The 25,859-nt window shown below is 38.8% G+C and overlaps 1 protein-coding gene across 2 annotated transcripts in view; it reads right to left on the reverse strand.

The window, feature by feature from the left end:
* COMMD10 (COMM domain containing 10) overlaps window positions 1–25,859 on the reverse strand; it is a 139,018-nt gene that overhangs the window by 94,157 nt on the left and 19,002 nt on the right. For both annotated transcript variants that reach the window (XM_006081128.3, XM_023745937.1), the window contains exon 4: window positions 22,169–22,279. In XM_006081128.3, the coding sequence (XP_006081190.1) occupies window positions 22,169–22,279 (111 nt within the window). The remainder of the gene's footprint in view (window positions 1–22,168; window positions 22,280–25,859) is intronic.

Here is a 25,859-nt window from a genome sequence, read left to right on the forward strand (position 1 = left end):
CTGATTTATTCTGTCAGCCCTGTTTTAAGAGAGAAAAAAAAGGATTTCCCTTTTTGCTTAGTCATTCAATAAAATCTAGCAGGTACTATATTACGAGATGAACTGCCACTGTCTCTCATTAGGGGCAGTAATAGTTAAGATGTGTGTTCAATAGCAATTCAAAAAGTCTTGATAAAATATTACTCCTCCATCATTTATTTAGTTGCTCTTCAGAAATCAATATTTTACTGTGATGGGAAACATTTAAGTAGAATTCCCTCCTGATCCCACTACAGCTGAAAGCAGAAGACCTAGTCCCTTTCTGCCAGAGAAACACCAAAACTGAGAGCCCACAAGATCTGACCTCTCTCAAGACTTCAGTACTGTATCCCAGGTGACTATCAACTTGATATATGTGGTAAGAGACATGTATACACAAGATGACAATATGCTATACTACCTAGCTTCCATTAGAACTTTCTCTTTTAAAAAAAGATACTATAAAATAAATGCTGAAAAATCATTACTAATATAACTCATATTTGTCCATTTTTTCATATTCTACTGCTACAGGTTTTGCAATCTATAACACAAAGCATAAAAGAGAGTTACAGATTGACTCAGAGAACATTTTTCTTTAAAACTGTAAACTCATTTGCCCTGGCCATTGTGGCTCAAAGGTTAAATGTCATCCCGTGTACCAAAAGGTCGCCAGTTCAATTCCTGGTCAGGGCATGTATCCAGGTTGTGGGCTTGATCCTGAGTAGAGGTGGGTGTGGAAGGCAACTGATAGATGTTTCTCTCTCACATAGATGTTTCTCTCTCTCTCTCTCCCTCTCCCTTCCTCTCTCTCTAAAAATCAATTAAAAAAACATAATAAAACTGTAAACACATTAAAGAAAAAAGAAAAAATGCAGCTTGAATTAGCACATAACAACTTTACTTAAATTTAGAATGTACCAGTCGGTTGATGTTAGTACTGGTTATACTATAAGACTATCTATAATAATAAAAGGGTAATATGCTAATTAGACCAAATGTCCTCTGGGCATCATTCTGGATGTCCTTCCGGACCAAGCTGGGGCCGGAGCGAAGCAGCCCCAGTCCAGGGTGCCTGTGGGCAGCGTCCGCAGGGAAGCAGCTCAGGTCCCGGGTGCCTGTCATCACGGTCCGTGCGAACCGCGTTACCGCGAACCACAAGTGAAGCCGTTCCAACACTAGGGGAAATGGAAGACTTACTATAGTACACAATGTACTGTCAATAGAGCCTATAATTATGAATAAAAACTATAAAGTATCCTTTGATTCTTTAACTTTAAAATAGGGGTCAGCTTGGGAGCCTTACTCTTCGAAAGGGATTACAAATCGGTCAAAATACAATTTAAAATACAAGCCAATGTTAAGGACTGTGGCATATTTAATTCTCCAAGTATAGACAATATCTTTTATCTCACACACCCCTCTTACAATATGAATTTAACATTTCTCCAAATTTAACATCCCTCCCCCTTGAACCTGGCAGACCTTTGTGATTGCTTCACCCAACAGAAAACAACCGAAAGTATGCTGTGTGACTTCCGAGGCTAGGTCATAAAACTGTCATGCACGTCTGTCTTAGTATGCTCGTTCTTAGAATTTAGTTGCCATTGGCATTAGATCTAGGTGTAGACTATTAGTTAAAACCCTAAAGGGCATTGAGGATAGTGTTAGTGGAAGCCTATAAGGCCCAGGAAGGGGTTGTTGGTGAGGGTTTAAAAGAAAGTAAGGAAATGTGATTGGAAGCTGCAGGGAAGGGGATCCTTGTTTTATTTTGGAAGGATACTTGGAAACAATGATACTGGCAGAAAAATTTTAAATAGAAAATGTTCCTAATGAAATCATTGACCGAAAGTGTCACTGGGCTTCTGGGCTGCATAAGATAACATATGAGAGGAAACAGATGAGCTAAAGAACAAACTGTTAAATCTCAAGAACTAAGGACTTGCTGGGTTAAACAATAACAATGTGAAGTAACAAGCACCTCCAGATGACAAAATTATTCTCAAATAGTAAGTGGCTTCCAGGTAAAAATCAAATCCAGAGATCTTTAGAACATATGTTAAGACTTTAGGAAGATCTAACAGAACTTCATAGAAGTGTTCAGATTGACAAAAGGTCTTATCTACACTAATAAAAAACAAACATGCAAATTGACCGTACCTTCGCTACACCTTAAGCCACGGCCACCAGCCAATCAGAGCGACTATATGCAAATTAACCCAACCAAGATGGCGGCTGGCAGCCATGGAGCTGGAGCAAGCAGGAGGCTTGGTTGCCCCAATGATGGAGGAAGCCAAGCTTCCCGCTTGCCGCGGCGGGCTCTGAGCTCCACTCAAAGCAACAAAGTTTCAATTATAGAAGATAAATAAACCCCAGATACCTGCTTTCAGCCAGCTGTGGCCACAGAGCTGGAGCAAGCAGGAGGCTTCCCTCCCGGCCGCCGTGGCCGGCTCTGAGCTCCTCTCAAGGCTACAAAGTTTCAATTATAGAAGGTAAATAAATCCCAGAATAAAAAAAAGAAAAAAAGGAGAGGCTGGGAGCTTCCATCACCGGAGGGCTTGGCCAGCCTGAAAACGGCCCTCAGCCCCTCACCCAGACTGGCCAGGCACCCCAGTGGGGACCCCCTACCCTAAAGGGGATGTGGCCAGCCTGCAAACAGCCATCAGCCCCTCACCCAGGCTGGCCAAACCTCCATGGGGTGAGGGTCCCCACTGGGGGGGGGGGCTTGACCAGCCTGCAAACAGCCATAAGCCCCTCACTCAGGCTGGCCAGGCACCCCAGCAGGACCCCCACCCTGATCCAGGACACCCTTCAGGGCAAACCAGCCGGCCCCCACCCATGCATCAGGCCTCTATCCTATATAATAAAAAGGTAATATGCAAACTGACCCTAACAGCAGAATGACTGGGAATGACTGGTCACTATGACAAACACTGACCACCAGGGGGCAGACGCTCAATGCAGGAGCTGCTCCCTGGTGATCAGTGCGCTCCCACAGGGGGAGCTCTGCTCAGACACAAGCCAGGCTGCCGGCTGCCATTACAGCGATGGTGGTGGGAGCCTCTCCCGCCTCCTCAGCAGTGCTAAGGATGTCCGACTGCAGCTTAGGCCTGTTCCCCGCTGGCAAGTGGACATCCCCCGAGGCTGCCGGGCTGCCAGAGGGATGTCTGACTGCCAGCTTGGGCCCAATCCCCCAGGGAGCGGGCCTAAGCCAGCAGGTGGACATCCTCCAAGGGTTCCCAGACTGCAAGAAGGCATAGGCCGGGCTGAGGGACCCCCCCCCCAAGTGCACAAATTTTTGTGCACCGGGCCTCTAGTAAAGTATATTAGTTTTTAACTGCTACATAAACAATTACCACAAACTTGGTGCCTTACAACAACATCCAATTATTAGTTCAGAGTTCTGTAGGTCAGGAGTTCTGACAGGCCTGGCTGGCCTCTCTGCTTTGGGACTCTCAAGGGTATAATCAGTTGTCAGTCAGGCTGGGATTTTATATGGAGGCTCTGGGAAAGAGCTCCTTCAAAGCAGGTTGGTGGCAGATTCTGATTCTTGCCTCTGATGATCTGTTTCCTTGCTGTCAACCATGAGCCACTCTCTGTTCCTAGGGGTTGCCCTCATTCTTTCTCACCAATTTCTCCATCTTCAAACCAGAAGCATATGGAGTCCTTTGCACATTTTGAATCTTTCTCACTTTTCTTCTGCTACCATCCAGACAATACTTTTTGCTTTTAAAGATCACATCTTATTGGGCCAGGGCCACCCAGATAACTCTCCATAGTTTAATCCAACTGACTTGGGACTTTAATTTTATCTCTTTAAATGATAATTATCTGTTTAAACAAAAATAATGATATAGTGTGGCATTTATAAAATATGCAAGACAAATGTATGAAAACAACAGCAAAAGGCCTGGAGGAGAGAAATGGAAATACATTATTGTAAAGTTCTTATCAGTGCCTGGAACTGGAGGCAAAAGGAGAAATGGGTGCCCCTATTCACATGTTTCATGTATATTTTTTTAATTAAATCTTTATTGTTCAGATTATTGCAGTTGTTCCTCTTTTTTCCCCCCATACCTCCCCTCCATCCGGTTCCCACCCCACCCTCTGCCCTTACCCCACCACCACCACTGTCCTCATCCATAGGTGTACAATTTTTGTCCAGTCTCTTCCTGCACTCCCACACCCCTTTCCCCCCTGCCCTGAGAATAGTCAGTCCACTTCCTTTCTATGCCCCTGATTCTATTATATTCACCAGTTTATTCTGTTCATCAGATTATTTATTCACTTGATTTTTAGATTCACTTGTTGATAGATATGTATTTGTTGTTCATAATTTCTATCTTTACCTTTTCCTTCTTCTTCCTCTTCTTAAAGGACACCTTTCAGCATTTCATATAATACTGGTTTGGTGGTGATGAACTCCTTTAGCTTTTTCTTATCTATGAAGCTCTTTATCTGACCTTCAATTCTGAATAATAGCTTTGCTGAGTAAAGTAATCTTGGTTGTAGGTTCTTGCTATTCATCACTTTGAATATTTCTTGCCACTCCCTTCTGGCCTGCATAGTTTCTATTGAGAAATCAGCTGACAATCTTATGGGTACTCCCTTGTAGGTAACTAACTGTTTTTCTCTTGCTGCTTTTAAGATTCTCTCTTTGTCTTTTGCTCTTGGCATTTTAATTATGATGTGTCTTGGTGTGGTCCTCTTTGGATTCCTTTTGTTTGGGGTTCTCTGCACTTCCTGGACTTGTAAGTCTATTTCTTTCACCAGGTAGGGGAAGTTTTCTGTCATTATTTCTTCAAATAGGTTTTCAATATCTTGCACTCTCTCTTCTTCTGGCACCCCCATAATTTGGATGTTGGTATGCTTGAAGTTGTCCCAGAGGCTCCTTACACTATCTTAATATTTTTTTATTCTTTTTTCTTTTTGCTTTTTCAGTTGGGTGCTTTTTGCTTTTTCAGATTTCAAATCTTTGACTTGATTCTTACGATCCTCTAGTCTGCTGTTGGATCTCTGTATAATATTCTTTATTTCAGTCAGTGTATGCTTAATTTCTAGTTGGTCCTTTTTCATATCCTCGAGGGTCTCACTAGATTTGAGAGTCTCACTAAATTTATCGGCGGTTTCTAGAAAACTCTTGAAAAACCTTAAAAGTGTGGTTTTGAACTCTATATCCAGTAGTTTACTTTCCTCCATTTCTGTCATTTGTGACCTGTTTCTTTGTCTCCACATTTTTGTTGCTTCCCTGTGTTGATAAAGTGGCTTTCTGTGCTAGGTGTCCTATAGGGCCCAGTGGCTCAGCCTTCCCAATTACCTGAGGTGGACACTCTTGGTGCACCCCTTTGTGGGCTGTGTGCACAGTCTTGTTGTAATTAAGCCTTGATTGTTGTAGGTATCACTGGGAGGAATTGACCTCCAGGCCAATTGGCTGTGAGAATCAGCTGTATCTACGGTGGGAGAACTTCTGCGCTAGAGACACCCTTATGGGGCAAGACTTACTTCAGTGGGGCTTTGGTGCTCACTGAGTCTGACCCCTGAGTGTGTCCCTTATGGATCTGAGGAGTTGTAATCTGGATGGTCCCACTCTGACCACTGGGTACCCTGGCTCTTGGATCTCTAAGGAGGTGCTAATTTAGCCTCTGCCTGAGGCTACCCAGCAGGAGCTACAGAGAGATCTGCAGAGTCCTCTTCTTTGTTTGGGGTTTGGAGGTGCCCAGATGAAGTCTAGCTGTGAAGCAATGCCAGCTGCTGTGGGGCCTTGGGCCTTCTTTTGGATGTTCTGGGTCTCTCTGACCCAGCTGCAGCTTGTTAGGTAATTTTAGATTGCAAAGGGCCAGGCCATTCAGATGCAAAAGCCTCTGCGTGTAGCTTGGGTGGGGCAGGGTCTCAGGGAATCAACAGGGCGGAGCAAACAGCTATGGCTGAATCTCAGCCCAGCCCTAAGAGGCCCTGGGTCTCAGTGTCCCATGGTAATCACTGCAAGCACCTCTGAGAGAAAGCTGCCCTCAAGTTTCGCCCGATGCGAGACAGTCCAGTTTCTCCCCGTATGAGTCTGGGTCCCCAAAGTCTCACCCGGAACTGGAGTTCAGAGCAGTTGGACGTGTGACTCCCTCCTGATTGAAAGAGACAACCGCATCGTTCGCCTCCGTACCTCTGCACTTTACTTCCGCGCCTCCTCTGAGTCTCAGTGTGCTTTTCTCTTTCCTTCTAGTTGTAGAATTTCTACTCAGCCAGCCTTCCTGTAGTTCTGGATGATGTCCATTTTGTCTTTTAGTTGTATTTTTGAAGTGGTTGTACAAAGCAGCAATTTCAGGTGTTTACCTATGCCGCCATCTTGGTTTCTCCTTCGTTTCATGTATATTTTAATGGTTAATATTTTCCAGAACATAGATTGAAAATTTAAAACTCACAACACAAAAATTTAAAACTCACAACACTTTAAGTATAAATATTTATTTATATCAACAATAGAACTTGTTATAATTTTACTTACCTGGCTTTAATGGAAGCAAACTAATCAATAATGTTTTAAAAATCCAGTTATTTGCTTATGTTATTTTCAATTGAGGTAAATGCCACGTTAAACGATTTTTCTTGACCAAGTGACAATTGTAATTTCAAATCAGGTTCAGTTTACTGATACTACTTTCACAGGACCCCACTGTGACTGGTATTTTTTTTAATGTTTTCAAGGTCACTTACACATTTGGATAAAATTGCAGTAAGCAAATTTCATGAACTGCTTTTATAAGGTCCAAATATCATGCAGACTTTATATTGCAGTTATTGATTCTGCATGCTGATAAAACTATTACAGAGGAAATTTCTATAGAACTTATTCCAAATATTTAAGAGTCAAGTCAGTGACTATTTTTAGTAAGTAGATGTATTCCTAAAAGTAACTTTGGTTAAAAATTGAAAAACTGAAGATACTTCAATTAATTTTTCATATCTTCATTACAAATGTTAAATTAGGATGCCTAAAATCTCCCTAATTTTCTATACACTTTTCCCATAATAATTAAAACTCTTATCTGGTGACTCATACATTTCTAATTTAATGCTTTAAATTTTATTTCTTATTTTGTATTGAATTTATCAGGGTGACATTGGTTAATAAAGCCATACAGGTTTCTGTACCAAAGGTCCCTGTTGGATGCAGCCAACAGTCCTTTCTGCCTGACTTGAGCTTGGCAGGCGGTGTTGTCAGTGGGTGGAGGACCAGGTTCATACACTCCCAGGCTGGTGCTATAAGAATAGGAGTACTCAGTCCTGGGAAGATGGTGCCTGAGGGTGGTGTGGGATAGGGACTCAGCATAGGGACCTCAGTGGCTGCCCCGCCAGATCTCTCTTCAGGGCCACGCCACCCAGATCTTCAGTTTATGACTCCCATATGCCCTGAGTCGCCTTCCTTCTCCCGGAGCCCTGGGTGAGTGTCAGAGCCAGATCCTGCGCTTTGACTATTTAAGAGAGCACTTGGGTTTATAGCAGGTTCCCTCCTCTTCCAGGTGGCAGAGTCCCCATTCATTTTCACTGCCAGATGCTACACAGGCTCTTCTTCCCAGCTCTAGTGCTCTGGGTTGGGGATCCCGGTGTGGGGTTGAAATCCCACGATCCTCAAGTGGTACTTTTTTGCAGCCAACATATCCCTCTGGCTTCTCAGCCATGCACATGGGTGCAGGGACCAGCCCTCTCCACATCTCTGCCCTTCCTACCAGTCTCTATGTGGCTTCTTCTGTAAATTCATGGTTACAATATTCCTGTTCAGCTATAATTCAGTTGGTTATTCAGGATACTTGCTCTGTAATTTAGTTGTAAATCCAGTTTGGCTCCAGAGATGAGTATAGCTTCCACCTATTCCACAGCCATCTTGGAATCTATCAACTTTTTGAATTTTAAACTTGAGAAGGAATATTTATAACTCTAGCTAAAGTTTTACATTCATCAAACATTCAAAGTTTCTCCCATTTGTTATAATTAAAGGGACAGGCTTTCTATAAAGTGTACAGCTTTTTATATAGTGACTAGAGACTTGGTGCATGAAAATTCATGCACTGGAGGGGGGTCCCTCAGCCCGGCCTGCCCCCTCTCCAGTCCAGGAGCCCTCAGGGGCGGGAGGCGACCCAGCAACCAGGGGAAGGTGACGCCCCATCACACCTCTGCTGCTGCCACTGCCGGAAGCACAAGCCTTGGCCGGCCCTGGTTACCTGAGCCTCGGGTGGCCCTGGGTGGCTGGGGGGGCTGAGGGGACTGGGGGACTCTGGAGGCAGGTGCGCGGAGTGGCCGGGCTCACCAGGCCCAGCCTTGCCGCATGCCTGCCGCCCCAGCAGGGCTGAGGGGACTGGGCACCACCATCTTTGAGGATGGGGAAGTCAATTAGCATATTCCCTCCATATTGGCTGTGGGCACCGCCATCTTTGAGGGTGGGGCAGTCAATTAGCATATTCTCTCCTTATTGGCTGTGGGTGCCACCATCTTTGAGAGTGGGGCAGTCAATTACCATATTCCCTCCTTATTGGCTGTGGGTGCCACCATCTTTGAGGGTGGGGCAGTCAATTACCATATTCCCTCCTTATTGGCTGTGGGCACCACCATCTTTGTGACAGTGTGAGGGTCAATTAGCATATTCCCTCTTTATTAGATAGGATATTTTTTATTGTAAATCTTTATTAACTTTTCAAACAGCCACTATAAGTCCAAAATTGTTACCCTAACCCCAGAGACAAGTTAAAACTTTGTGATCCTAACAAAAAATAACAAAATGAATCCTAAGGGCAAATACCACTAGTATGCTTAATCCACCAAGAATGTATCTAACAAATTGGTATACATAAAGCAATGTATAATTACCCAATATACTCAGTTCAAGGTCACATGCAAACCACATTATAATTAAATATTCAGTAGTTTAAAAAGATACCAACTTTAAAAACGAGAATTGTCACACATTCAAAAGAGAATTTACTGCTTTAAGATTTCCTATCATTGCCCTGGCCTAGTGGCTCAATTGGTTGGAGCATTGTCCCATACACCAAAAGGTAGCAGGTTCAATTCCCTATAAAGGCACAAACCTAGGTTGTGGGTTCGATCCCTGGTCAGAGCACATATGGGAGGCAACCTATCGATGTTTCTCTCTCACATCGATATTTCTCTCTCTCTTTTCCTCTCTCTCTAAAATCAGTAGAAACACAGCCTTGGGTAAGGAAATTAAAAAAAAAAAGATTTCCTACCATTATGGTGCTAACAGAAAACTCTGACAAATTCATAGTCTTTTATTATTTGTGTTTGAGTGAACCATTTCCTCAAAAATGTGCTGAGAGTCCCTTTTCTTTTATATTTCTAAATATAACTTTTCTTTAACTGTTTAAAATATTACATGTATTCTAGTACCCCTCAAATTGGCATAATCTGTAAAGATGTACATAGTTGTTGAATGACTAGCTCAAAGTCATTCAAAAAATAAAAAAATTTGATTCAACATTTTGCCTGAATACTTACTTAGTATTCTCTTCTGATTCAAGTTCAAATGCTTGAGGAAAAGGTCACTAGCACCAAAGAACAAATTTCAGTAAAGTTTTTGACAGACCTAATCTTCCCCTAAATATTTTCTTCCAATTGCTGTCAAATAACAATTTATCATAGATATTATAGAGACTATAAAAAACAGAAGGAATTGTCTTCCATATGTCTTTTATGTTAACAGCTCATTTCACATTTTGCAAAACTCAATAACGATCTTATAAAGAGCTGGGCATTTCCATTCTCCTTCTCTAACCTGGAAAAACCTCTTTTAAAAGATATCAATGATCTAAAACTGTGCTATAATAGACACTTTTACATTTTCTATCATATTTAATTCTCAGAAAAGCCCTGACATAGCTGTTATTCTCCAAATTTCCAGATCAGAATTTGAAACTGTCAGATAAGTAACCTGCTTGAGCTTCTCCAGCTAAGAGGTAAACAGTAGAATTCCAAGGTCTGTGTTGTTTTTACTATGTAATGCTATGCTCAAAGTCATTCACCTGATTCTCTACTATCTATCTGTCAAAATGTAATATGAGATATGAGATATTTTTTAGCTGGATGACAGAAATCACTTAACTCAATCCCTTTATTTTGTACATGAGAGCACTAAGATCAGAAAGGTGAAATGCTTTGTCCCAGGATACACAACTACTTAGCAACAAAGTCTAAGCCCTTTCTACAACAATATTAATATGGGGGGAAAAAAAACATGGTAATCTTCAGCCAGATCATCAGCCAGATCATTTAAAGTATAATAAATTAAGTGTTACAATTGTTCTAAAAATTTTTAGAGCCTTAATTTGTTATGATAATTTTTATAACTCTTCTTATATTAATGAATGTGATGTTTTAATAACCTAAAATGGAGAAAAATTAATAGATGAGTAATACTGCTAATATAAATAAAGGCAAACTCCTACCATATAAAACAGTATAAGTAGAGCCTACAAGAATGAAAACCATGGGAGACTTTGAGGGTAGGTCTCCAGTTCCCCCAATACAGTTTGGTTGCCCCAAGGGCTTAAGAGGTCAACCAATATCTCAACTGACCTGTTGCCTACTCAGACTTCAGTTGAGTACTCTCTAGAAAAATCCAGTACAGACTCTATTCTACTACCAGAAATTCTCTGATTCTGCAGGACTATAAGTACTTCAACACTTAGCCCCACCAGAAGAAAAAACAAAAAACAGGAACAATTCTCAGTCCAATCTTCTATCAAGCTCATTCTCTCACTCTTCACATCTGGAAAATTGAAATAAATCACTTACCCACTTACCCTCAAGAGAGTTTCACAGCCATCAAAACAAAATGTTTAAGAGCAAGATAAAACCATACAGATTGTGAGAATAGGGTTTACTGGACTAGCCATGGACCTCAAAGAAGACCAATGGCAAAGAACTCACTGTGAAAGCATGGTGGCTACTTTATTAAATTGTACCTAATTTTCAGCCCTCTGGGACAATAAAAAACGTGACTCACTGCTTATTAATTTCAAGGGTCCAATGAGACAAAGCATAAAAGCACATAAAAATAATGCCTGGCACATAATAAGTGGTAAATAAATGTTATACATCATCATATCTTCTTGATTGTTTGGTGTGATAGTATCAGGGATAGTGGTTAATCTTTGTACACTGCAACTATTGAGAAACTCAGCTTTGATAACCTCCATCCATCCAGTCTGACTAGAATTCAGGAAAAGGTGGCAGCACTTACATAGATACAATGAAGTCTCTTAACCACCTGCAAATTTAGATAATATTATGAAGGACTTAGATGTCCCTTCAGCCTCCAGATAGAAAGGCAATTTACAGGTTTACTTCTTAGCATAAACAAAATTTTATGAAAAATGTGTATCTATTTTTATGAATTACTATTAATTAGGCCCCAGTTTTAACTGTATTTTTAGATTTTTCGGTATCTTAACCTATACAATGTCTCCCCATCTCCAACGATCACCACTCATAAGAAAGAGCCAAAATATATAGGATTAGGTAGTACTTTATTCATAAAGGGCATGTGTATCATCAAAGAGAAGCATAAATACACTATTATGTGACAGTAGTCTTATTATTCAATAGTCATTAGCATGCCAACCTAAAATATTGGAGAAGGTGATTTTTATGTAACTTTTGCATAAATGAATACCCAATATCCACTCTCAAAACCAAGAAATCTATAAATCCTTTTACTTACCTATATACAGCAAAAAAGGCTAGATAAATTTAAATCAAACCAGTCTAGAAGCATGCTTACAATTTTCATATTTGCTTGTACTTTGGCATCAAAATAAGTCAATGTACATTACAATCAGTTGAAAAGTAGAGCCAATAACCAAATTAAAATGGAGGTGAAAATTTGAGCATCATTCACATGAGGCAGAAGAACTTTCCGCTTCTCAATTTAAAATGAGACCCTCTTATAATTACAACGTATTTGTATTAGACTATTCCTTCTCTCATTATAGCATTAACAATTAAATAATACTGTTTTCCTCCTCTCTTAACAAAAAGGATGATTACAGTGTTCCTGCCTCAGAAGACTCAATATTTGTAAAGAGTTTTAGGTCCTGTAGCTGAAAGCTACCACATAAATACTAAGTACTATAATTGAGAATAATGAAATAAATGAAAGATGGTTTAATATAATAGAAAATTACATTTATAATTGGCACATTGCCATACTACCCCTGAGGATTTGTTCTTTCTGAGCACATACTCTACGAAAGGTCACTGTGGGTGGGAAAAAAAATCCCACAGGGAGTTCAAGTAGCCTACAATAAAATACTAGTAATTAAGGATGTGGTATTCTTCCTCTATATTCATCTGGGAATCATCTCTACTAATTAAGAGAAAAGGAACAATGATTTGTTTAAAATGATGGCTAAGACAATTCAATCTCAATTCTAATAGTCTGGCTACAAAGTAGAATACTATAACACTGAATACAAACTACTGTACAAGCCACCAAGTCAGTATTCAGCTACCTTCCAAGATAATACATTCCTAAAAATATCTTCCTGAGTAATTTATGTTCCTAACAAAATGTTAAATTACAATATAACAAATTCAAATTCAATTAACATTAAGTGCCTACTATGTGAGAATTATTATAATAATTTTACAGACATATCATTTAATTCTATCAATAAATCTAAGAGGCAGAGATTTTATCAAATTGAGAAATTTTCCACAGAAAGATTCAGATTCTTGACCACAGTCTATGAATTAAAATCAGTATTCTTACTTTAAATCCAGTGTTCCCTTCACTGTGTCAAATTAAGGTATCTCTGACGGTGCTAATAATCAACTAACAATCGCTTAACCTCACTGAGCCTGAATTTTCTCATCACTAAACTTAGAGGGTTGAAATACAAGGGTGCATATATTCTTTCAAATTAGTGTTTTGGGTTTCTTTAGTTATAGTCCCAAAAGTGGAACTGCTGGGTCATAAGGCAGTTCCTTTTATAATTTTTTGAGGTAGCTCCGTACTGCTTTCCACCATGGCTGCATCAATCTGCATCACCACCAACAGTGCACAAGGGTTCCCTTTTCTCCACATCCTCGACAACACTTGTTTGTTGACTTATTGATTAACAGCCATTCTGACAGGTGTAAGGTGATATCTCATTGTGTGGTTTTAATTTGCATTTCTCTGATGATTAGTGACATTGAGCATCTTTTCATATGACTATTAGCCACCTGTATGTCCTCTTTGGAAAACTGTCTGTTCAGATCCTTTACCCATTTTTTAATTGGATTATTTAGGGATATTTGGTGTTGAGTTGTATAAATTCTTTATAAATTGTGGATTTTAAACCTTATCAGATGTATCACTGGCAAATATGTTCTCCCATTCAATGGGTTGTCTTTTCATTTTGTTGATGTTTTTTATTTCTGGGCTCTCTATTCTGTTCCATTGATCTATCTGTTTGTTTTTATGCCAGTACCATGTTGATTACTATGGCCTTATAGTAAAGTTAGTTATCAGGTAGTATGATTCCTCCAACTTTGTTCTTTCTCAAGATTGCTGTGGATATTCTGGATCTTTTGTGGTTCCATATAAGTTTTTGGAATATTTGTTCTAGCTCTGTGAAATATGTCATTGGTATCTTGAATAGGAATTGCATTGATTCTAAAGATTGTTTTGGGTAGTATGGATATTTTAACAATGTTAATTCTTCCTATCCATGAACACAGTACAGACTTCCACTTATTTTTATCTTCTTCAATTTCTTTCTTCAGTGTCTTATAATTTTCCAAGTACAGGTCTTTTACATCCTTGGTTAAATTTATTCCTAGGAATTGTATTTTTTGAAGCAATTGTAAATGGGGTTGTTTTTTTTAGTTTCCCTTTCTGATAGTTCATTATTTATGTATATAAATGCAACTGATTTCTGGATATTTATTTTGTACCCTGCTACTTTACTGAATTCATTTATCAATTTTAACAGTTTTTTTTGGTGGAATCTTTGGGGTTTTCTATATACAGTACCATGTCATCTGCAAGAAAATATTTCTCAAAACTTAATATATAATATTTTAAAAGTTGTTTATAGTTTGTTACTTCATTAATTAGATTTGGGATCAATACTTTTTGAAATAAGTTATCAGGGTTTGTAAAAATTTGATTATATTAATTCTACTAGAGGCCCAGTGCACAAAAATTTGTGCACTTGGGGGGGGGGGTCCCTCAGCCCAGCCTGTGCCCTCTCGCAGTCTGGGAAACCTCGGGGGATGTTTACCTGCTGGCTTAGGCCCGCTCCCTGGGGGATCGGGCCTAAACCGGCAGTCAGACATCCCTCTGGCAGCCCGGGAGCTTTCGGGGGATGTTCACTTGCCAGCGGGGAGCAGGCCTAAGCTGCAGTCTGACATCCTTAGCGCTGCTGAGGAGGCGGGAGAGGCTTCTGCCACCACTGCTGTGCTGGCAGCCATCAGCCTGGCTTGTGGCTGAGCAGAGCTCTCCCTGTGGGAGCGCACTGACCACCAGGGGGCAGCTCCTGCATTGAGCATCTGCCCTCTGGTGGTCAGTTTGTGTCATAGTTACCAGTCATTCCCAGTTGTTCTGCTGTTAGGGTCAATTTGCATATTACCCTTTTATTATATAGGATATGTATGATATTTTGCTAGTAGCAAGGAGTGGGACAAGTGGTAAGATAAATATTGCTTCACTAACCCTATTTCTACCCCTCTGTTCATCTATGACCCTAGTTATGCTATGTTCCCACTGCCTAAGGATATCATTCTCCATTATATGATAACATGACTGAAATACACTATTCTCTGTGTACTGACTAAATAGCTACCTTCAGACCCTCAAATATATACCCAGATCCAGAACAAAAGCACAGAAGTGATAATGCTGAGCTGATGCTAAATACAAAAAGAAAATAGCCAAATCAGACTCACAATCCTTAGGCATCTTAGGATGGCCACAATTCCAAATAATAAGCCAGATGATGCAAGATGTGAAGATCTGATTAAGCCCTTTAAACCTTTTATATAGAGATATAAGATTTTTGTAAAAGAGTACATCATTTTGGGTCATTAAAATTAAAGACAGTTGAAAAGCTCAAAGAAGGGAAAAAAAAAAGAACATGACATAAAGAAAAGATTTTGTGTTGAACTTGTTAAAAAAATATTCACTTTTCCCAATACCATAAAACAGCCAACAGTGTCCAATTACCTGTTCTAAGAAGAGAAATATGTTATACAGTAAAAGTGATTCCTCCTCTTCATATACGTTTAATTTCCTCTAAATATTTTTCATATAAAGGAAGAAAAAATGTGAAATAAACATAATTTGCAGAATCTGTTAGAGATACATTTAAACATTTATATGGTACCTAACATCAAACATGCTCAAAATCTCATTTAAACTAGGCCAGGAAGGAAAAGTGTTTGTCAGTTCCCTTTGGTCAAATTTTTAGGATTGAATTCAATATTGAACAATGCAATTTACTCATGAGAAAACTTAACCTAACCTGTATTCTTCCTTTTTTCCTATTAAAACAAATGATATGTTCCCACTCCCATCAAAAATCCAACCTTTCCATTTATGCTCTGGACTTCATTATCTTCTCACTTTCTTAAGAAACTTATATCTCTCTCTGTCCTGCATCATCAATTTCTCCTCCAATGGATCTGTGGTATCAGCATACAAACCTCCTCTAATATCTCCAGTCACTGAAGTCACATTCTGCTACAATGACTATCCTATTTCTTTTCTTCTTGAAAGAGTTTACTATATGGTTGCTTTTCCTTTCTCTCCTTAAATTCTTTATTTAGTTTAATCAGTCAGGTTTCTTCTTTCACTCAGTTGTAACTGAGGTTACTATTTGTCAAGGTCATTAGAGAAGTCCATCTATCAAACCCAACAGTCACACATCTCTCATTGACTTAGAGTGTAAAATTGTTTCAACTTAATCAAATAAAGAAAAAGAAAAATAGAATCCACATAACTATGATTTTATAATGAAGAATAACAATAAGACAACCATTGCATTTTAGAACAATTTTAACACTTTGAAACATATACACATATTATAGGATCAAGTACTAAATTATTAAATAAGCATAATACAGTGTCCTAGCAATGAATATAGCATAGAGGACTCTGAAGTAAAATTGTCTAGTTTCAAATCCTAGATCTGCTGTTTATTAGCTGTATAACATAAGACTATAACCTCTATATGTTTTCATTTCTCTATATATAAAGCAAGAATAATAAGTATTCATACCTGGTAGAGATGTTGGAGGTAAAACCATGTCTAGCACAAAGTAACCACAAAAAAAGGGCTTCCCTTCACCCCTTTTTCACACTCTAGATAGAATTTGTCATAAATTTTGAAAATAAAAATAAAGAACTTAAAAAAAAAAGTGGTCTTGAAAGTCCTAACTTCATTTGACATCATAATTACCCATCCATGAAGTACTATCTGCAACCTGAGAACCTGAGCAGAATCCAGTTTAACATTAATAGAAATGAAAGTTCTCTTATCAAGATGATTTCATCCCAGTTGAACAAACAAAAAGTATAACACAGGATTTTCTTAAATGATCTACCAAAAAAATTAGAATCACTTATTAACAAAACATAATTGTCCTGAACAGCAAATTTATTGGGGAAAATGCAATACAGCAAAAATAATACATTTAAATATTTCAGTGTTTTTCAAATATTCAAAGTTAAAAATTTTGATGACATTCAAAATTACCAACATTTGTTATATATAATACTGCTATTCTCTATAAATAAGGAAACTTCAATTGTCTATGATTAGCCTAGAATTAGTTACACAATAACAATACAGCCATTCAACTATCTTGGGGATTTTTAGTCTCTTTTGTCATAAAGAAAATACAAGTGACAGAATGTAACAAAAAAAAGTCAACAGTGTAGAAGGCTTTTAATATATTTCATCTTGGCAAATGATCACATACAAATTAAACACTGAAATCATGATGATTTCATTTATTTGTTATGTGCAATATCTGATTAATAAGCATTAATTTTGTTGATGGAAAGAAGCAAATTCTATTGTTATATACAGATTAGAAATGTAAACACAAGCATTTCCCACAACTACTGACTTCACAAATTATTTTGAATGTTATTTCAAATAATAATGTGACTACCAGAGGTTAGGAAAGCAAAGAGCTCTACTGCCCCCTAATGAAATAGACCAAAAAACAAAAAACAAAACAAAACCAAAAAGCAAACAAACAAAACACCCCAGAAAACTCCCTTTGAGATATCTGTGAAACAGGAAAATAATCTTACTTTGCTAAATGCAATAGACAAACACTAAGACAATTAACTGAAAACAACTAGAATATATATCAAATACTGTGGGAAAAATTACAATCACCCAGTTTCCATGATAAAATTAGTGGCAAAACAGGAAAGCCTTGAGACAGAAATGTTCTAAGAGAAAGGAGAGCAGTAAAACAATGTTATCAAATGTGATAGCAATTAAAGTTTCACTGCAGGCTGCACTTTTCATGTGTATGTTGGAAGTGAATGAGAAGAAAGAGATTCTTAGAAATCACACTCTTCAGTGAATTACAGTAAATTTTCAGTTCAGCAGCTCAAAAGTAAATACCATCAGAATATTCTCTCGAATTTACATTGACTATAATCATCTCAGAATAACTTTAGTATATGTATATTTTCAAAATACCTACCCTATAAAATATACCTTTAAAATAATTTTACCTACTGCTTCTTGTTTAAATAAATGCCAATTTCATAAGTATAACAACTTTGTACTTTATGGTACTTTGTATCATAAATTAACCAGTGATTAACTTTTAATTTTCCTCTTAATAATAGCTCTCCCTTCGTTTAATAAAGTTGGTTTTTAAAACATCATCCATACTCATATTCCTTTTACCTAATATTCCAACTTGTCAAGAATTCCAGCATTCTCATTTCAGAAAAGAACAAGTGTTTAGGGAAAAGTAGTATGCGGTCCTTAATAACAGGAGTTACATAACAATTAACATCCAGTTACCAGATATAATAAGAGTACAAAGACTAGAACTCTAGAACATAAAAACAGGGAGAATGTAAACAAACAAACAACAAAAAGTAAAAATTCCAGGCAGGTTTAACTGAGGAGAACAGAAGTGTAGAAGTTAACTGTTCTTTTATGACAAGGCACACCACTTCACTTGGAGATTGCATGTTTCTGTCCAGGTTGACAGTGGTTGTGCACTCCCTCACATGTACATCGTTTAGCATATGTGAGAAACAGGGACTAATTCCACACAATGCTATAGAGGACACAGGCAATACAGAGAAAGAGGTTTACTTAAATCTACTCACAGAATGAAAATAACCTTTACATTTTGTGCTGCTCTTTTCCCCTGAGTGTCCACTTATTAATGAAAATGCTGCTTTATCTCTGCAAGTTATGAGTCCATTCAAAATTTCAGAAGAGCAACACACAAAATAACAAAACCTCTATGTATTCAAACCTATATCGCAAATGAGTTAGATCTCACATCTGTATAGACTTCCTGAATAATATGAATTAAAAACATGACTCTTTGACTAGAAGCATTACTCGTTTATTCCTACTGCCTAAAAATATAACCAGTAGACATATTTTGAAGACATCCAAAATTGCTGGGAAGACTTAAGCATCCCAAAGTCAAGCATTGCCAAAGTCATGACGCTGAAAGCATCCAACATATAGTCAAATAGTATCCTTCCAACCTATAAGCCTGTGAGGCAGCCAGCAGGCTGAGGCAGGTGGAGGCAGATCTCAGGGTGCACTGGGTCTTTTGCTGACCTGATCCAGAGCCTGGTGCTGGTAAAAACTGGACTTAGTGCACAGTTTTGTCCTTCCCATACACATCCAGGCCCAGCAGAGGCAGCCACAAACTGTGGATTGCTTTGTCACTCCAAACAGGTTGCCCAGGGTCAGTCATAGGCAGCATCAAACATTAGCCTGCCCCTGAGTCCCTCCAAAGATGCACCAGAACCCACACACCAAGTGGGCAGCTTCAGATAACATCAGAACAGGATCCAATTAGCTTCACAAGTGCATAGCCAAAGGGAGACACCTGCGGCAAATTAAGCTTCATGTGGTCAGCACCTGCACAGCAGCCTGTACTCTGTGGTAGGGGTCAATCCTCAGTCAGCCAGCCTGAGGGTCAATCCTAGACACAAATGGGCCAATAGAAATCAAGACTCAAGTACAAAAGGCGGAACTATGTAAACCACACAAGGGACATTCCTAAAGCAACCAGATCAGGTAATCAGGAGACTGCACCACTGGACCCCACAGGACACCTACGATATAAGGCCATCCTACCAAGACTGGCAGTCATAGGAGATCTAGCTAGTACATAGAAACAAACACAGAAAGGCAGGCAAAATAGGAAGACAAAGAATAGACCCCAAATTAAAGAACAGGATAAATCTCCAGAAAAAGAGCTAAATGAAATGGAGGCAAGCAATTTATCAGATACTAGAATCCTGGTGCACGGATTCATGCACCGGTGGGGTCCCTTGGACCAGTGCACAATGGGGGCTGAGGAGGGACCACAGGAGGGCTCCAGGGTGTGTCCGGCCTGTCTCACCCAGTCCCGATCAGCTGGACCCCAGCAGCAAGCTAACCTACCAGTCAGAGCATCTGCCCGCTGGTGGTCAGTGTGCATCATAGCGATTGGTCAAATGGTCGAGCACTTAGCATATTATTATCTATACTAGTGTCCCAATGCACAAATTTGTGCACAGGTGGGAACGACCAAACGACCAGTTGACCAATCACTATGACACACACTGACCACCAAGGGGCAGACGCTCAATGCAGGAGCTGTCCCCTGGTGGTCAGTGCGCTCCCATAGCGGGAGTGCTGCTCAACAGACCAACAGGCACCAGACACAGGACTCACAACTAGCGAACACCGCTGCGGCAGTGTGAGCCTCTTCTGATCAGGACTGACTCTGCGCAAGCCTGCAGCAGGCGCAGCAGGGCCGGGATGAGCAGGAGCAGCAGGTAGGAGCAGCAGGTGGCGTTGGACTGCCGGTTTCAGCCCAATCCCCACAGGCCACGCCAAGGGAAGCCACCGGTGCACGAATCCATGCACCAGGCTCTAGTATAGGATAAAGTTCAAAGTAATGGTTATAATGATACTCAACATCATGGAGAAGGACACAGAAACCATGAAAACTGTAACACTAATTCAAAAGAATCAATGCATCCCTATGTTCATTGCAGTGTTATTTACAACAGCCAAGATATGGAAGCAGCCCAAGTATCCATCAATGGATGAGTGGATAAAAAAGCTGTGGTACATTTACACAATGGAATACTACTTGGTTAAAAAAAAAAAAAAAAGAAATCTTACCCTTTGCAGCAGCATTGATGGACCTGGAGAGCATTATGCTAAGTGAAATAAGCCAGTCAGAGAAGGACAAGTACCATATGATTTCACTCATATGTGGGATCTAAGTAACAAAATGAACTGATGAACAGAGTGGATCCAGAGATTCGGAGCATGAAACAGAGTGCGGAATCTCAGAGGGAAGGCTGGGGAGGATGGGTAGGTGGGAAGTAATCAACCAAAAATCTTGTATGCATATATGCATAACCCATGGGCACAGACAATAGGGTGCTGAAGACCTGGGGTGGGGGGGAATGCTAGGGGTGGGCTGTAGAACGTCAATAGAGGGAAAATGTGGACATATGTAATACTTTCAACAGTAAAGAATAATTTAAAAAATAAAATAAATGAAATAGAAACAGACTCACATACCAAAAACAGATTGTCAGCTGCCAGAGAGGAGAGGGGGTTTAGTAGGTTGGGGTGAAAAAAAACTTTGAAAACCTTAAGCCAAAAAAACCTCATAGACACAGACAACAGAATGGTGATTACCAGAGGAAAGGGAGGCAGAGGTGGAGGGATAAAGGAGAAACAAATGGTGAAGGAAAGAGACTTGACTTGGGATGGTGAACACACAATACAATATACAGATGATGTATTATAGAACTGTACACCTAAAAGCTATATAATTTTATTAACCAATGTCACCCCAATAAATCAAATAAAAAATTATTTAAAAGATCCAATTCAATTTTATTAATCCTTGTTTAATTTTAATTGAATTGTGTTTAAATTTTCAATCCAGAGAACAAAGACCATGCTAATGATAAAGTACAAGAACTAGTAAAATTTTGTAGACATGTAACCTGGGCGAGGCACTGGACCCAGTCCTTAATGAAGACAGAAATGTGTATGACATGATAAATAATGGAAGTGCTAACAAATAAGTCATAATATTCCCATCCTTCAATATCCTTCAAATGTTATAAATAATAACATTTCTTCCATTATTCTTTGATCACATGCAGCGATAGTAATCTCTCCTTCCTCAGTTCTTTCTACCTCAGTCTCACCTCTATTTTATGTCTTAAAATAACTCCCCCTTTCCTATTTTAAAAAGATAATTATAATTTAAAAATATAAAAACAGCTCTCATTGTATCTGAAATATGCATTTCTCTTTATGTTATAGTAAGAAAAACTATTCCATAAAACTCTTTAACCTTTGATAACACACCCAAGTTTTCTGAAACAAATACTAAAGAAGAAATCACCATGCAGTACAAAACTAATCAAAAATTCTATTTTGCAAGAGTTGAAATCTAAATATATGCACACACCTACTACAAAAACACAAACACAACGCAGATCATCTTCATATTCCAGTATTGGCTGAACAATATTCCCTCTACCATATGTATTCAGGCTAAACCACAAAACACCCAGGAATATCCACAAATATACAAGACATTAAAATTATAATTTTATATGGCTACTACCAATTTTTTCCACTGCAGAATTTAAAAGAAGACATTAAGAAATGTTCTTGCAAGAAAGGCACCTTACAAGATAAGCTATTTCTTCAAATAAATAACAAAGTGATATGTGTAAATATGACATCAAAACATGTCACAAATAAGGATCGGTCGATTCGTTAAACCTTGTTTAATTTTAATTGAATTGTGTTTAAATTTTCAACCTAGAGAACAAAAATCTGGGTTGTGCTAAAGTACAAGACCTAGTAAAAAAAAAAATACATCATTTCAGTGTGCTACCATTTCTTACCTTTGAATCTTCATTGCTCACTCCTAGCTGTAATACAGCTTGAGGAGATTTTAGTTTTGCTTGAGCAGAGTGAGCCATCTGAAGGTTAAGCTGCCATCCAACCGTCTCTAGCTATAAAAGAGAAGTGCAGATTAGAATCAGATGATACAGAAGGAAGAAAACACACAACTTTAAGCAAATCTCCACTTAGCAGGAATGAATATGGATAGCCTGGACTATATGGGAAGTCAGCTCCAGAGCTCCTTTAACCTGCATACTCTGCAAATTCTTCCTTCAGGCTCATTATATTGGCCTCATGCCATGCCTGTCAAATTCAACAGTAAAACTGGTCTTTAAACACAATCTGCTCTAAAAATAAAAATTCCAAGATTAAGCAATACAGCACACTAAGAGAGTCAATGGTTTTTAAATAGTGCATTACTATTTTAAAATAGTATATTTCAAAGCCAATGATTTTTAAGTAGTTATGAATTTTAACTAGTAAATAGTATAGATTGGTCATAATCCCTTCAATGACCTTCCTTTATCTTTCAAAACTCCTTGTATTAGGTAGAACACAGGGAAGACGTTTTTTCTTAATTTAGAGAGAAACTGAAGTACCCAGATGGTAAGAGGTTCACACATTTAGACACAGTTAGTGAGACTGGAATAGAGCCAGGCAAAGAATTGCTATCTACTAGTGAGCAGGTGTTACCCAATAGACTATCATGCTTTCTAAAGTACTCTAACTTACTATGTTCCCAGTTATGACACAAACTAATTAGAATATTTCCTTTTAATTTATTAATTAGCACAATAGCAAAAGTTAATCAAGTAAGGCAAACATAGTAAAGACAGGGTAAAGCAGCATAAATGTGGCTTTATTGAACTTGACAGATTATTGGTTTCTCCAACCTCAGAACTATGAGTACAAAATTTTAGATTTAATTTCCAGTAAAGCTCAAGTATCATTATTTACGGAAGTATTATGAAATGCCAATTGTCACATGCCTCTGACAACGACTCCGATTTAGTCAACTACCTTAGCTGCACTGGTAAGAATGGCAGCCTCAGAAGAATTTTTACTTAATCAGAATACTAATTGCTAACTTGGAAGCCTGTTCAAGTTAGAATCACAGCAGTGACTCAAAGCCAAACTGGAAAGAGAGCAATGGAAGTATTATCTATTCGAGAGAGGATGTGATGTGAAAATAAAGATACAATTCTGTTCTCTCTGGCACTGAACCTTTTAGAAGTTATGGGGAAGATGTTGCAGAAACATAATCCATAATACCACAAGTAAAATATCAATTTAATAGTGCATGTTAAGTAAGGATCCTTAATGCATTGATCTTTAACACTGATCACAGTAAGTCTTTAATACCAGCCCTCCACTGTTTTCAATAGTTATACAATAGAGCCTACAATAAAACAGGGGGAAAAACATGACATAACCACTCTCGTATATACAAGCATATATACATGGCATCTTGTAGGATTTCATATGAACCTATAAGATACTTCTTTGATCTAATTTAACTGATTCTATCCCTGTCTTGTAAGCACTTAAGATAAATGATGAAGATAAATATTGCTTTAAGTGAACAGCATCCCCACTGTGGTCAGATCCTTGCATAAATTAATATATGCTTAGTCACTGCATACAGGTATGTGGGAGAATTAAAAAGAACTTAAAGCTTATGCTTTGGTTCATGCTTAAGCTGCACTCACGAGTTACTTAACCCAGGTTAAATCACAATCTTCTAAACTCTCAATTTACTCATATGAAATAGAAATAAGTCTATCTGAACTATCTACTTTTCTAAGTTATTGGTAATCTATACTAATAAAAGGGTAATATGCAAATTAACCATCACTCCACGACAAATATGGCAGCTCCCATAGCCACAAAGATGGCAGAGCTGGCCAGAGCGGGCAGGACGCTTGGCTTCCTTCGTCGCCCCAGCAATGAAGGAAGCCAAGCCTCCTGCAAGCCCCAGCCGGCCGCCAAGGGCCGGCCTCTGGGCGGCAGCCACGGAACCAGCCCAGAGTGGGCGGGAGGCAGCTCTGGCCCAGAGTGAAGGCGGAAGGCGGCGGCCAGCTTGCACAAATCTTCATGCATCGGGCCTCTAGTATCAAATAAAAAATTAAATTCCCATATTCAATGTGTTTTGGAAACTGCAAAGCATTGTAAATATAAGACATTTTGATCACCTATTTTTTTCTATGGTAACTTTCAAATAGAGTAGGCACTTTATACAAAACTAGAGGCCCAGTGCATGAATTCATGCACAGGTTGGGTCCCTCAGCCTGGCTGGCGATGGGGGCCAATCGGGGCTGTCTCGCCCAGTCCGGGGGGGAGGGACTGCAGGAGGTTGGCAAGCCAGGGGGGAGGGACCACAGAAGGTTGGCTGGCCGGCCAGGGGGAGGAACTGCGGGAGGTTGGCTGGCCACAGAAGGTTAGCTGTGGAAGCGCACTGACCACCAAGGGACAGCTCCTGCATTGAGCATCTGCCCCCTGGTGGTCAGTGCATGTCATAGCTACCAGCAGGTTGACCGATCATTTGGTCGACCAATCTTAATGGTCACTTAGGCTTTTATACATATGTAGATTGAACTGAATTAAAATGAATCAAAGAACACTCACAAGAAAAGGTAATTTTTTTTAAAGTCATTTCTGAAAAGAGTTTTGTGGATTGGCTTTCTTTAATTTCATAGCCCTTCTATTGAGTTTTGTGATTTAAAAAATATTTGTCCCAAGATCACATGAAAGATTAATTTAAAAAGAAAAATAACACTGCTAAACTCATATGTAGGTATAGACATATATACCGATGCACAAAAAAATTTACAGAAAATGATTCAGAAACCTTAAATGAAGAAATATAGAAAGAATAACTAGAGTTATAAAAGAACACTTTACAGTTACACAGAACAGTAAGAGAAACAAAACAGACTTTTAAGTGAAAGTAGGAGACAAAACCAATACTACTTGAGAGAGCTATTCTTATTATCACCATTTAACAGATTAATAATGTAAAATGTAAAAACTTAGTGAATTGGCTCAGCCAGCATAGCTCAGTTTGAGCATCAACCTATGAACCAGGAGGTCACGGTTCGATTCCCAATCAGGGCACATGCCGGGGTTGCAGGCTCGATCCCCAGTGTCAGGTATACAGGAGGCAGCTGATCAATGATTTTCTCTCATATTGATATTTCTATCTCTCTCTCTCCCTCTCCCTTCCCCACTGAAATCAATAAAAATATATATTTTTTTAAAAATTAGTGAATTGGAGTAAAGAATACAGGGTATCCCCAAAAAATGTATACACACTTTAAATAATTCTTAACTCCAATGGGTTAAATCTGAAAAGAACGAAAATAACTGGAATTAATAACTATTCAAAGTGTGCCTACATATTTTGGGGACACTCTATATATGGAAGTTCCTTATATTATTATTGCAACTTTTCTCTAATTTTGAAATTATACCAAAATCAAAAAAGTTACAAGAAACTGATTCAAGTAAGAATCAGCAAACGATACTAAATCTAAGTAGTGAAAGTTTGACGTGGAATGCAGAGTCACAAGGCATCTACCCACAATGGCTTTTTAGTTACAAAAAAAAAAAAAAGTAATGATGCAATAGAGAAAACAAACAGCTATCTATTAGCCAAGAGATCAAAATTAAGATCACCAAAAAGTGACAAAG

The sequence above is a fragment of the Myotis lucifugus genome, unplaced genomic scaffold (genome assembly GCF_000147115.1).
Source record: "Myotis lucifugus unplaced genomic scaffold, Myoluc2.0 scaffold_0, whole genome shotgun sequence".
Classification (NCBI taxonomy): domain Eukaryota; kingdom Metazoa; phylum Chordata; class Mammalia; order Chiroptera; family Vespertilionidae; genus Myotis; species Myotis lucifugus.